General features: G+C 44.7%; 1 protein-coding gene across 1 annotated transcript in view; it reads right to left on the reverse strand.

The window, feature by feature from the left end:
* Positions 1 to 1,047: 1,047 nt before the first annotated feature.
* Positions 1,048 to 13,357, reverse strand: part of LOC133528482 (putative helicase mov-10-B.1) — a 35,346-nt gene continuing 23,036 nt past the window's right edge. The window contains exons 15-26 of the mRNA XM_061865872.1: positions 12,820 to 13,032; positions 12,667 to 12,772; positions 12,491 to 12,631; positions 12,300 to 12,440; positions 12,109 to 12,249; positions 11,918 to 12,058; positions 11,693 to 11,867; positions 11,025 to 11,179; positions 4,592 to 4,710; positions 4,399 to 4,510; positions 3,686 to 3,859; positions 1,048 to 1,790 (exon numbers count right to left, since the gene is read on the reverse strand). Coding sequence (XP_061721856.1) covers positions 1,563 to 1,790; positions 3,686 to 3,859; positions 4,399 to 4,510; positions 4,592 to 4,710; positions 11,025 to 11,179; positions 11,693 to 11,867; positions 11,918 to 12,058; positions 12,109 to 12,249; positions 12,300 to 12,440; positions 12,491 to 12,631; positions 12,667 to 12,772; positions 12,820 to 13,032 — 1,846 coding nt within the window. The 3' untranslated portion in view covers positions 1,048 to 1,562. The remainder of the gene's footprint in view (positions 1,791 to 3,685; positions 3,860 to 4,398; positions 4,511 to 4,591; positions 4,711 to 11,024; positions 11,180 to 11,692; positions 11,868 to 11,917; positions 12,059 to 12,108; positions 12,250 to 12,299; positions 12,441 to 12,490; positions 12,632 to 12,666; positions 12,773 to 12,819; positions 13,033 to 13,357) is intronic.

The following is a 13,357-nucleotide window of genomic DNA, read 5'->3' on the forward strand; positions in this document are numbered from 1 at the left end:
TTAACATCAAAATAGTCAACTAAGTAATATTTCTATGATTTTAAAGGTACAATTACTATCTAGATATTTAGATTAATACCTATATATATATATATATATATAAACCTACACAATTGGTGTGCTCAATAGGGAGTGTTACTGCAATGTTATGCCGCTAGAGAACAGAGTAACGTATACATACTATGCCTCAAACAGTTTTTTGCCTACCGCGAAACGTAAATATCGAAATTTCGTTGTTCGAAATTTGCTCCTTTATCGCTTGAATATGCAAGAATGATAGAGGGGCAGATAACGAAACTTCTATTTTCGTGTTTCGCGGTAGGCCCTCAGTATGTGCTAGAGGCGCCCCCTACGCAGTCTTGCGTAATATCCCCTATTGAATAGGTACATGTAGAAGAGTTAGAAGTATAATGGACTAGTTTAACAAAAATACAACAGTATCTATAGCTAGCTAAAATAGGTTAAAGCTTTCAGTCAAGTGCGAAAACCTCGTTCTTATTCTAATAGTACATTACGATACAATTGCGAAAAATAGGAAATTCGCACATGTATCCTACGTTTTACAGAACATACGGCCCTTTAAATTTTCGACGGTCTAGTTATACGTAATGTGCTAATTATCGCACAAGTGCGGTAAAGTAGCACCATATGTACTGTAATAGTACATTACGATACGAGTGCGAAAAATAGGAAATTCGAAACGAGTGCCGATAAATTAAAACACGACCGAAGGGAGTGTTATGGCCGTTTAAATGTTCGACACAGTAACGTAATATGCTAATTTTCGCACTATGTACTGTAAACTTAGTTAAAGCCCCTTTCTGTGTGCAGTAAAGTATGGATATTCCATATTTGAAATTTTATATGCCATCAGGTTCGCGGACCAGATTCATTATTAACTTTCATTGCTAAAACTTCTAATAAATTATTTTTCATGAAGATTCAACAGGAATAGTTATATATCAATGTTGTTTATTTAATGCGAAAATGCGTTTTGTCAACTGTACACAACTAAGTGCAAGTGCTTTTACTAAGTTATTTACCCATCGTACAATCACTAGGCCATAATTAAGAGAATCTAATAACTTCGTTCAGGTGTGATTATTATTTCAATTTTGTAGTTCCATGGTGTAATATGTTTATAATGAAAGAAAAAAATCAGACTAAACCAAAAATAACATTAGTATTGATATTTAATTACTTATTGAGCACGTGGACCATCGATGTAGTACTGGACTATAGGCTCTTATAACACTGGATCCGACTCGCACGTCACTCCGATGTTCGAGCGAGACAACGCTATACCCGTATTATAGTGCTATACTCGTATTATAGTGACATCTCGCTCGCACATCGGAACGACGTGCGAATCGGAACCAGTGTGCCAAGCACCTTTACGGTATAACTGCCTTGGACACTAGATAATATAAAACGTCCCACATTGTCGTTTGCCAATAAAGACGCCTTGACAGGTTATTCGTATAAAGATACAAGCAAATCTCGTCATTATGGCAAGCGTCAAAGTGAGACATTTCGTGTGTTCGGTCACAAACGTTCTGCATTCACACCCTCATATTCTCCAGCGCCTTAGTCAGCCGCAGAATCTGCGTGATCTGGTCTATAGCCTCGGTTTCATCAGCTTCCGTTTCCCGCAAGTCGAAACCGCAGTACGTGCCGAGCTCGCGGCACCTGGTGATGTAGCGGTGCCATTTGGCGTCCTTCTGGAGGCAGGACGGGTTGCCGATGACGATCAGTTTTGCTTTGGCGCGAGTTAGAGCGACATTGAAGCGCTGGAAAAGGAATTCATCAAAATTAATACATTGTATTTAATATAATTCCGGACACAATCATTATACAAGGTTTCCGTGAGCATTGCGAGAGATTTTAACGGTGCATTCCTGATGGCAACAGAAGCAAAAAATGAATATTACGTTACGACTTTTTGTGAAATTCGACAAAAAAAAACCCTTTTTTTAGTACTCCTGTACATAAAACGTAATTTTTATTGATAAACACATAACCTAAAATTAACTAAAAAGTTTTTTTATTTTATTTGGGGGTAGCCTCTCGAATACATTTTTTTTAATTTTTCGATGTCAATCAATAGGTACCTATCTCCAGACTAGACCTCAGGCAATACCGCAGTCAAAAATGTGTTTTGTACCGACTTACGGCGAAAGAATGATTTCGAAAAACATTTAATTATCTCTGAAACTAGGCCTAATCCAGAAAATTGTATATGATATTTTAGCTTCTAAATGTTACCAGGAATGCTTAGTTAAAATGTCTCGCAATGCTCACGGGCACCTTGTATTGTTTAAGAAAAATAAATGGAATGGATTCAGATATTATTATGGTCTGTGGGGCCTCTAGCGGTAGGCGGTCTTCACACTGCCGTAGCAATCGAATGCGTCGCCAGTGAGATTCCTGCCTTAAGAGGAAATATTAGTGGTCATTTTTCCAACGTTCTCGACATCAAATATTATTCATTTACTATAATCTAGTCACTTGTATAAAGCATAGATACTTAAATTAAATGTGTAATAATTAAATTGAATAAAATTAATTAATTACCTAATGATATGAAAACCATCATGAACATGACATGTAACTTGGCGTTATAAATAAATTATTTGTATTTGTATTTGTATTTGCATCTCCTCTCTGGATTTTGGCTCTTGATATTTTTTTATATGAGTTAACCCTTTACCAGGCCAAGGGATATATATTTCCCACATGCGGCTCTTCAAACATGTGTTATATTTTCGACGAGTAAGACTGACATTCGATTGTCATTTTTGAACTGTCAGCCTGATAAGGGGTTAAATATTACCAGTATGATTTACTTTTATGATATATTCTTGTTTTTGTAAGAACTTCAAACAGCGCTAATAAACGACCAAATAAATGAGCCATAAACAGATGCTTGGCATGCAAAATTAGCAACAATAAACGCAAAAATCATAACGATCATTTCTTTCTCATTCTGTTCCCAAAATTTCGTTACGGTTTTCGATTGGTTAAGGACGAAGGAAAATATCGAGAACGAAACCTCTATTTCTGACATTTTTCGCCTAAGCTGTTGTCCTTCTCCCACTAATATAGGAGCGGCCCATCAGCGCGACGGAAATATTTACCTAAAATTCTCTAAACTGAAAAGGGGCTCAGCTGGCCTTATGGGTGTTGATCAGTGTCTCGGTTCGTAATTTCGTACTAAGTAGAATAGTCTTCTGACGAAATCACAATGTTTCAAGATATGTAGAAAAAATCACTGCCTCAGTCGAAACTAATCTGTGACTTCGGGATAGGGAGTCCGTCGCTCTACCAAAAGAGCTAGTCTCAACGATTGTTCTCAGCGAATATTTCCACAAAAAGCATATCCTTTATTGTTTTATTTAACGACATCTACAGCAAGATCAGGCACTACATTTCTTAACGTAATATAATTTGCAATCCTTTCATATTTTTGCTATTCTCCAACATTTATTGCAGAAAATGTCCTGCGAAAAGATAGCGTAAAGATCAGGCGGAATTTCGAGAAAGTAGAGGGAACGGAAGATCGAGAGACTAACCCACCACACTCAAACATTAACCTGATGTTTTTATGTTTCTAGAATCAATAAGATTTTTAGATTGTGGTGTCGACGCTAGGAGGAAAAGTACCTATATCTTAGAGAGACTTTACCTTGGCGTCGACAAGGAAGCCCAGGCGGAACTTGGCATCGTGTGCCAGCAGCTCGCACTTGGCCCGCACGGTGGACACGAGGATGATGCGCTTCTCCTTGCCTTGAAAACCTTCCACGGTGCCCACTTCGATGTTCAGCTCAAGCGCTTTCAGCCACTGCTTTATTTTGTACACCTAAGAGAAGTCATTTATAGTTCAAAAATCTGATTTGAAAATTTATAGTTATTAAGACTCTCTCTCTTTTTGAATTTTTTGAAGTTTTTTAAAAATAGTACTAGTGGCTCTGTGAGCTGTAGAACTCGCGAGCATAACTTAAAACTGAATAAATGTATGGCCCCGCCATTTTGAAAAATGTACATAATTTAATTGACAAAAAAAACGAACCATCGAGCCTGCTCACAAAATTTCACGAAAATCGGTTATTAATTCCGACCTGTACATATAAAGGAGAACATCAGGACATACGAAAGCATTTTTCCTCCAAGCTGAAATGAAGACCTTCACTAACGCTCGGTCAATTAGGTACTTAAGACATAAAATCTGATTCGAAACATTCTAATCAATTCTAAAAATATGAGAACAACTAAGTTTTTAGGTTATTGAACTTGTAGACTATCTTAAGGTTCGGTTGGTTTCGGCAGAAAATTCCGCGGAGTTCTTTCTAACACAAAAAAAGGAAAGTACTAATAATGAGTAGAATTTATAACGAGTACCTGTCTAATATAGGGCGTGACCACGCCTATATCCGCCTCAGCCACGCGGTGCACCTCCAGCAGCGCTGTTATATGCCTCTGTACCACTTCTAGCTCCGAGTCGTTGTAGAAGCTGCAACAAAAATGGCGTACTATGAAACCGTTCAGATACGGGACAACAGGTTAACTGCAAAGCGAGACTGCAGTCGTGTACCTCGGTGACTTCCCGATCCTCTGCTCTTGTGAGGGTACCCCGTAGAACACGATGGCCCTGCTGGATGTCCTCTCTCCCAGGATGTCTACGCTGCTGATGTAGTCCACTGGCGCCATAGCCTGAGGAATACACGTTTTCTTGGATAAAAGCTTGTATTGTATACCAATATTTTGTTTTTATGAAGGTCTTCTTTGGACTCGTGTAACTTGTGAAATGTTTTGATTAGGGCTTTCATTTTGATGTCATCTTTTAGCTGATATCCTGAACTATCATTTAACAATAAAAAAAGTACAGGTCTATGACCTCGTTTTCGAAAAACAAAGATAAAATGTTAAAAAAAAAGTAAATTTTGAAGACAATTTTTATCTTTGTTATTAATTCTCGAGGAATTGTGGAAAATTCTCTGTGACATTTATGCTTGAAATTTATGCCCTATTTCATAAGCTATCGAATGTTTTTTTTTAATGTGCGACAGGTAAATGGATAGATAATGGTACATTAACCAAGTGCAGTCGTGTTTGGCGTCATAAAACTTTGAAAGGGTGAATGTTTAAAATGGTTGAGAAAAAACATAGGTATGGGGGGGTGATTTGTCGATAAAATGAATCTGTAGCCGACGTGTCCGTCCACTACAACATCGTTTAGCATGTAGATATAGAATAGTTTATTAATAATTAGAAATAGAAATAGTTTTATAACTAGAAAATAGAATACGTAAATCCATTTTCGTAGCAACGCAATAAAATAACAGTTAGTTCTCGTAAGCCGGACCCCGTAAGGTTGCACTATGTTATTGTATAACCTGAAACCGTTACGGTCGACTATTGTTCAATGTTCACTCATTAAGTTCCGTAACGTTATTGTATTATATTTGTTTATTAGGGTTCACCTCCGCAGAATTTCGGCAGAGTCAAAGAAGTATTGTCCATTTTATTGTGTATAATTAAGCGTAGTTTTAGTTGCGTGGGAAACTTTCGGTACCGTTACACCGTTATCAGGAGATAGTAATGTTACCTCAAAAGGACCAAGGATACGGTTATACGCGTCATTCTCTCGCACGCACTCGTTCGGTAAACGTCAACTTCCTGAGTATCGTTACGCTAGTAGAGCAAAATAGTGTTGCCTCTAGTCTAGTTAAGCTTTCACGAATAAAATAATCTTCGACGATCAAGATCTATCTTTAAGGAGTATTTCCCTCGATACCAAAACACGCATTACCTAAAGTGGTGACCCCGACGTGATAAGAAAAATGAGCCCAAACCCAGACAAAGGCAACGGAGTCAACATGAACAGCGAAAGCAGCAATCAAGTCGTCGATGCAGGCAACAACGCAGCTAACCCGCTCATTCAACAACAGCCTGCACCCGCACCTGCATCGGCCAGCACAGTCAGCGCACCGTTGAAGATACCTGATTTTTGGCGTGACTCGCCGCGCATCTGGTTTGCCAGCTTCGAGCACGCTACGAGGGACTTAAACAGAAGCGACAGTCAGCTTGCGAGCATGGTAATAGCTCAGTTAGACAAGCAAGATGTCCAGCAAATAACAGACATCCTATTCAACCCTCCTAAAACTGAGTACTACAAGGCCGTGAAGGAGCGTCTCATTGCCGTTTACGAAGAGTCTGACAGCCGGCAAGTGAAAAAGCTCCTATCCCAAATGGAGCTCGGCGAGCAAAAGCCCAGTCAGTTGCTAAGGCGAATGCGTGAGCTGGCCAGGAATAAGTTTAATGACAACATGTTAAAAATCATATGGACGAACTCACTGCCACCATATATACGCTCGGTGCTTTGCGTAAGCGAAACCTTCAGTGAGAAGGCAACGCTCGATGAAATGGCGCGAGTTGCCGACAAGATGATGGAGGAATCGCCGAACGTACCACAGATTTCAGCGATATCGAGGCCAGTGTCGATTGCGTTATCGCAAGATCAACATCAGCAACCGCCGCTAGCACAGAGTTACGCGGCCACCGACACTCAGTTCATTCTGAGTGAAATCAGAAAATTAAACATTAGAGTCGAGGAGCTAAGCAGATGCCCGCAAGCCAGGCGACGCCAAAGCCGTTCCCACAGTCGACGTCGTTCGGATCTCCGTTCACGAAACAACTCGAGGTCCGAGGACAGAAGCAAATCGCCATCACCATGGTGCTACTACCACCGACGTTTCGGTATGGAAGCAACAAAATGCAGACCGCCGTGTGCTTTCCGACCCGTTACTTTGCCTTCGGAAAACTAAAGAAGACGCTGGCCGCGGCGGAATCCAGCGTACTAGAACATTCACACCGCCTTTTCGTAACCGACAGGAAGACGAAAGTATCGTTCTTGGTAGATACCGGAGCAGACATCAGTGTAATACCGAGAGCGAAAGGCACACCTGAATCTCCTCTATCGTTTCAACTATACGCTGCCAACAACACGACTATACCTACGTATGGCGAAAAAACATACGAACTCGACCTTAACCTGCGCCGTCCGTTCAAATGGAAGTTTATTGTTGCCGCCGTGTCGAAACCAATCCTCGGAGCAGATTTTCTGAATCATCACGAGTTAATAGTCGACGTGACGAACCGAAGATTGATCGACGGAAAGACATTGCTCACTACAAACGCACAAATTTGTAAAACGAACATACCTACAGTTCGGAGCATCCGCGTAGGACAAACCTATCACGACATACTTGCTGAGTTCCCTGGAATTACAAGACTTACATCAATGAAACTCAGTCCGAAGCACACAGTCGAGCATGTCATTGAAACAATTGGTCAACCTGTTCACTGCCGAGCGAGACCAATCGCACCTCATCGCTACGAACAGGTCAAAAAAGAATTTCAAAACATGATAGAACAAGGCTTATGTCGTCCTAGTAAGAGCCAATGGTCCTCACCGTTGCACGTAGTGCCTAAGAAAAATGGAGATCTACGTGTATGTGGTGACTACCGAAGACTCAACGCCATCACGATACCCGATCGCTACCCTATACCACGCATACGCGACTTTACGTATCAACTCGCCGGGAAAACAATTTTTTCTACGATCGACCTCAATCGTGCCTACCAGCAACTTCCGATCAGCGAGCGAGATATTGAAAAATCGGCGATCATTACGCCGTTCGGATTGTTTGAATTCCCGCGTATGTGCCCAGGCTTAAGGAACTGCGGTCAAACATTTCAAAGGTTCATACACGAAGTACTCAGAGGGCTGGATTACGTTTTCCCGTTCGTCGACGACCTACTAGTAGCTTCAACCACCGAGGAGGAACACCGAGCACATTTACGCGTTATCTTACAACGTCTCGATGAATACGGAATCACAATAAACCCCGCAAAATGTGTTTTCGGTCAACCTACGGTGAAGTTTCTCGGCTACGAAGTGAACAAAGATGGTATCCAACCACCGAAAGAAAAAGTACAAGCAATCGCCGATTACCCAAAACCTAAAACAATCGAAGAATTACGACGTTTTCTCGGTATGATAAACTTTTATCGAGAAAATATCAAAGACGCCGCAATAATTCAATCTCCACTCTGCAAGTATCTACACAACGCGAAGAAAAGAGACAAGTCGCAAATCGAATGGACTGAAGAAGCTACGCAAGCCTACGAAGCGTGTAAAACGAGCATACAAAACGCCGCCCTACTCGCACACCCTCAGCACGAAGCTCAACTCGCGATATTTTGTGACGCCTCAAACACCGCGGCTGGCGCTGTTTTACAACAGTTCACTAACAAAAAATGGCAGCCACTCGGATATTTCTCGCGCAAGTTCACGGAAGCTCAAAAAAAATACAGCACGTTCGATCGAGAACTCCTGTCAATATATTTATCGTTAAAACATTTTAGAAAAATGTTTGAAGGAAGACCGCTAACAATATTCACAGACCACAAGCCGCTCACATTCGCATTTACGAAATCATCAAACGACGGCGAATCACCGCGACGCACTCGACACCTACTTTTCATAAGCGAATTCACGACCGATATTCGCTATGTAAGTGGGAAGGAAAACGCTGTAGCGGACGCACTTTCGCGCATCGACGCGATTACCTGCCCAACGCCGATCGACTTCAAAGAGTTAGCCGCAGCGCAAGAAAGGGATAGCAACATTCAATGCCTGCAGCAACAAGAAAATATATCACTGAAAAAAATCAAGATTCCCGGAACTGACTTTAACATATACTGCGAAACTACTACAGGCAACAATCGTCCGTACCTACCTGCGGATTACCGACGTACTGTATTTGACTATATGCACAACATTAGTCATCCTGGCACTCGCACCACGCGCAAGATGATTGCAAGCAAATACTTCTGGCCTTCAATGAATAAGGACATCGGAACATGGGCAAAAGCATGCATCGCATGCCAACGAACAAAGATACAGCAACATACTACAAGTACTTTATCAACGTTCCAACCTACAGCCCGTTTCGAACACGTACATTGTGACATCATCGGTCCAATGCCAACAACGTCCGACGGTTACCGTTACTGCCTAACAATCATTGACCGCGCAACTCGATGGCCCGAAGCGATCCCGCTAAAAGAAGTCGCCGCTGAAGAAGTCGCCAAAGCTGTCTACGAAGGATGGATGTCAAGATTCGGATGCCCAGCTACAATAACAACGGATCAAGGTCGACAGTTCGAAAGTCGAATATTTGCGCACCTAACACAGCTGCTTGGTATCGCAAAAACGCGCACAACGCCGTACCATCCGATATGCAACGGTGTCCTTGAACGATGGCGTCGAACGATTAAGACAGCACTAAAAGCTAGACTCTTATCCGCTAAAAGTTGGATTAACGAGCTACCTACAGTGCTTCTAGGTGTCCGTGCGGCGCTCCGCGCCGACACAAACGTAAGTGCAGCGCAACTTACATACGGATGCAACATTCGTCTACCCGGGGAATTTCTAACAAACGCAACAAGCAACGACGTCATAATGGACAGCTCCTATGTCGAACAACTGAGAGAAACCATCCGACAACTGAAACCAGTACCGAGTCAACCGCATAGCAACAAAAGATCTATCTTCATTCACCGCGATCTAACTACGTGCGATTACGTGTTTATTCGAGTCGACGCAGTTAGAAAGCCACTGCAGGCGCCATACGACGGTCCCTACAAAGTACTGAATCGAACCGACAAGGTTTTCACTATTCAGTTACCTACACGTGAAGCAAAAATTTCAATCGATCGTCTTAAGCCTGCATACACCATAACAGAAAATGCAGAGCCCAATTCGGTGCAGAGACAAGGACCTGTGATCACCTACACACCAAGTCCAGCGACGACGCTTTTATCGCCGCCGTCCACACAATCGCCGCCGACGCTGACACCGACGCCGCCGACGCTGACACCGACGCCGCCGACGCCGATGCTGCCGACACCGACACCACCGGTGACTACTGCCTGTGCAAGGAGAGGCCCTGCAACATCTTCTACAAATAAGAACTCAGTATTGATTCCCACGGATTCACGACAATCACGGATGACCCGCAGCGGACGCATCGTTCGTCTACCCGTACGCTTCGCTGAGGAGGGAGCCATGTAGCCGACGTGTCCGTCCACTACAACATCGTTTAGCATGTAGATATAGAATAGCTTATTAATAATTAGAAATAGAAATAGTTTTATAACTAGAAAATAGAATACGTAAATCCATTTTCGTAGCAACGCAATAAAATAACAGTTAGTTCTCGTAAGCCGGACCCCGTAAGGTTGCACTATGTTATTGTATAACCTGAAACCGTTACGGTCGACTATTGTTCAATGTTCACTCATTAAGTTCCGTAACGTTATTGTATTATATTTGTTTATTAGGGTTCACCTCCGCAGAATTTCGGCAGAGTCAAAGAAGTATTGTCCATTTTATTGTGTATAATTAAGCGTAGTTTTAGTTGCGTGGGAAACTTTCGGTACCGTTACACCGTTATCAGGAGATAGTAATGTTACCTCAAAAGGACCAAGGATACGGTTATACGCGTCATTCTCTCGCACGCACTCGTTCGGTAAACGTCAACTTCCTGAGTATCGTTACGCTAGTAGAGCAAAATAGTGTTGCCTCTAGTCTAGTTAAGCTTTCACGAATAAAATAATCTTCGACGATCAAGATCTATCTTTAAGGAGTATTTCCCTCGATACCAAAACACGCATTACCTAAAAATCGTACTATACGCGGTTAACGGCTCCACTATACGTGCACAAACACATTGTATAAATAAATAAAAGGCTATCAAAACAGTTGAACAGTAAATATGTGAATACGTTGTCAGGAAGAGGATGGAGGAGTACAGCAATGGTCGATGTCAAGTGGCTGGTCAAGCATTGCCTTGGCCATACATTATTATCAATTTATCACTGTCAAGACTAAAATAAAATGTTTTAGGATACCAGTTGTACTCGTAATTTCGAATATTTCGGTTTGAGGGATCGCCTACCTCCAGTTGTCCGTGATAGAACAGCTCGTCAGGGATGCTGAGGATGTCGCGGTGCGATCGGAAGTTCTTTTTGAGCATCATGATGTAGTTCGGATCTCGTCGATCGTCGCTGTAGAGGGCGCAGTCTCTCTTCAGGCGTTCCATCAGGGAGATACCTGTCGATAGATAAAGATTAAAAGTTGTCACGAATTTTTAGGATATGTTTTTGACACTTAGACAAAAAGAATAAGTGTGTGTGAAGTTTAATCTAAAAACTTCGATTGCCCATTTCGTGTTGAGATAGCTCCTAGGAAAAATATGTATACACTCATCGGGACATGTTACTACAAAGAGGTACGAACTTTTATTTATTATGTCGTATATGTCCTACATCTTGACCACGTGTCATCGAAATAACGATTAAGTAGGTATTAATTTAATTTAGTAATGCCATTGAAAGCTTGACTACACCCCACGCTATGTAATAAGGGCACTCAACGAGCCCCAGTTTGCTGGCCTCCCGGTAGATGATAACGGGGCCCAGCTGCTGCGGGTCCCCGACCAGGGCTAGCACCCCGCCAGGCTTCAGGAGCTCACAGAGTGGGACGAGGCTGGCCGGCTCGCTGGCCTGCGCGGCCTCATCGATGGACAGGTGGGTGGAGCACATCACGGACTGTTAGAACACTCACCGAGCCCCAGCTTGCTGGCCTCCCGGGAGATAACGACGGGGCCCAGCTGCAGCGGGTCCCCGGCTAGGACCAGCGCCCCGCCAGGCTGCAGGAGCCCGCAGAGCGGGATGAGGCTGGCCGGCTCGCTGGCCTGCGCGGCCTCATCGATGAACAGGTGGGTGGAGCACATCACGGACTGTTAGAACACTCACCGAGCCCCAGCTTGCTGGTCTCCCGGGAGATAACGACGGGGCCCAGCTGCAGCGGGTCCCCGGCTAGGACCAGCGCCCCGCCAGGCAGCAGGAGCCCGCAGAGCGGGATGAGGCTGGCCGGCTCGCTGGCCTGCGCGGCCTCATCGATGAACAGGTGGGTGGAGCACATCACGGACTGTTAGAACACTCACCGAGCCCCAGCTTGCTGGCCTCCCGGGATATAACGACGGGGCCCAGCTGCAGCGGGTCCCCGGCTAGGACCAGCGCCCCGCCAGGCTGCAGGAGCCCGCAGAGCGGGATGAGGCTGGCCGGCTCGCTGGCCTGCGCGGCCTCATCGATGAACAGGTGGGTGGAGCACATCACGGACTGTTAGAACACTCACCGAGCCCCAGCTTGCTGGCCTCCCGGGAGATAACGACGGGGCCCAGCTGCAGCGGGTCCCCGGCTAGGACCAGCGCCCCGCCAGGCTGCAGGAGCCCGCAGAGCGGGATGAGGCTGGCCGGCTCGCTGGCCTGCGCGGCCTCATCGATGAACAGGTGGGTGGAGCACATCACGGACTGTTAGAACACTCACCGAGCCCCAGCTTGCTGGCCTCCCGGGAGATAACGACGGGGCCCAGCTGCAGCGGGTCCCCGGCTAGGACCAGCGCCCCGCCAGGCTGCAGGAGCCCGCAGAGCGGGATGAGGCTGGCCGGCTCGCTGGCCTGCGCGGCCTCATCGATGAACAGGTGGGTGGAGCACATCACGGACTGTTAGAACACTCACCGAGCCCCAGCTTGCTGGCCTCCCGGGAGATAACGACGGGGCCCAGCTGCAGCGGGTCCCCGGCTAGGACCAGCGCCCCGCCAGGCTGCAGGAGCCCGCAGAGCGGGATGAGGCTGGCCGGCTCGCTGGCCTGCGCGGCCTCATCGATGAACAGGTGGGTGGAGCACATCACGGACTGTTAGAACACTCACCGAGCCCCAGCTTGCTGGCCTCCCGGGAGATAACGACGGGGCCCAGCTGCAGCGGGTCCCCGGCTAGGACCAGCGCCCCGCCAGGCTGCAGGAGCCCGCAGAGCGGGATGAGGCTGGCCGGCTCGCTGGCCTGCGCGGCCTCATCGATGAACACGTGCGTGGTCACGCGTTCGTGCTTCTTCTGCTTTAGGTCCCTGGTTATGTTGGTGAGTAAATGGGAAAAGGTGTAGAGACCATTTAGTGTGTTTTATTCATGTTTGTTTATTTAAATGGAATGAAGACTAATGAACGACACGATGAAGAATATATAAATAACACAAATAAATATATAAATTATATAGTTTTCAAATACATTGAATCTAATAGTGTTTACTAACTACTAGAAACGAACGATATTTTTATTCTATTATTTCACTCTCTGACGGGCTAACTGCATTCACTTGTAAATAAGTGATGATGATTTCGAATTTGAGTCTAAATTCGAGTCAATAGCAACCCTTCGCGTGCTGCACAACACAC

This window comes from Cydia pomonella, chromosome 19, assembly GCF_033807575.1.
Source record: "Cydia pomonella isolate Wapato2018A chromosome 19, ilCydPomo1, whole genome shotgun sequence".
NCBI classification, from domain to species: Eukaryota; Metazoa; Arthropoda; class Insecta; order Lepidoptera; family Tortricidae; genus Cydia; species Cydia pomonella.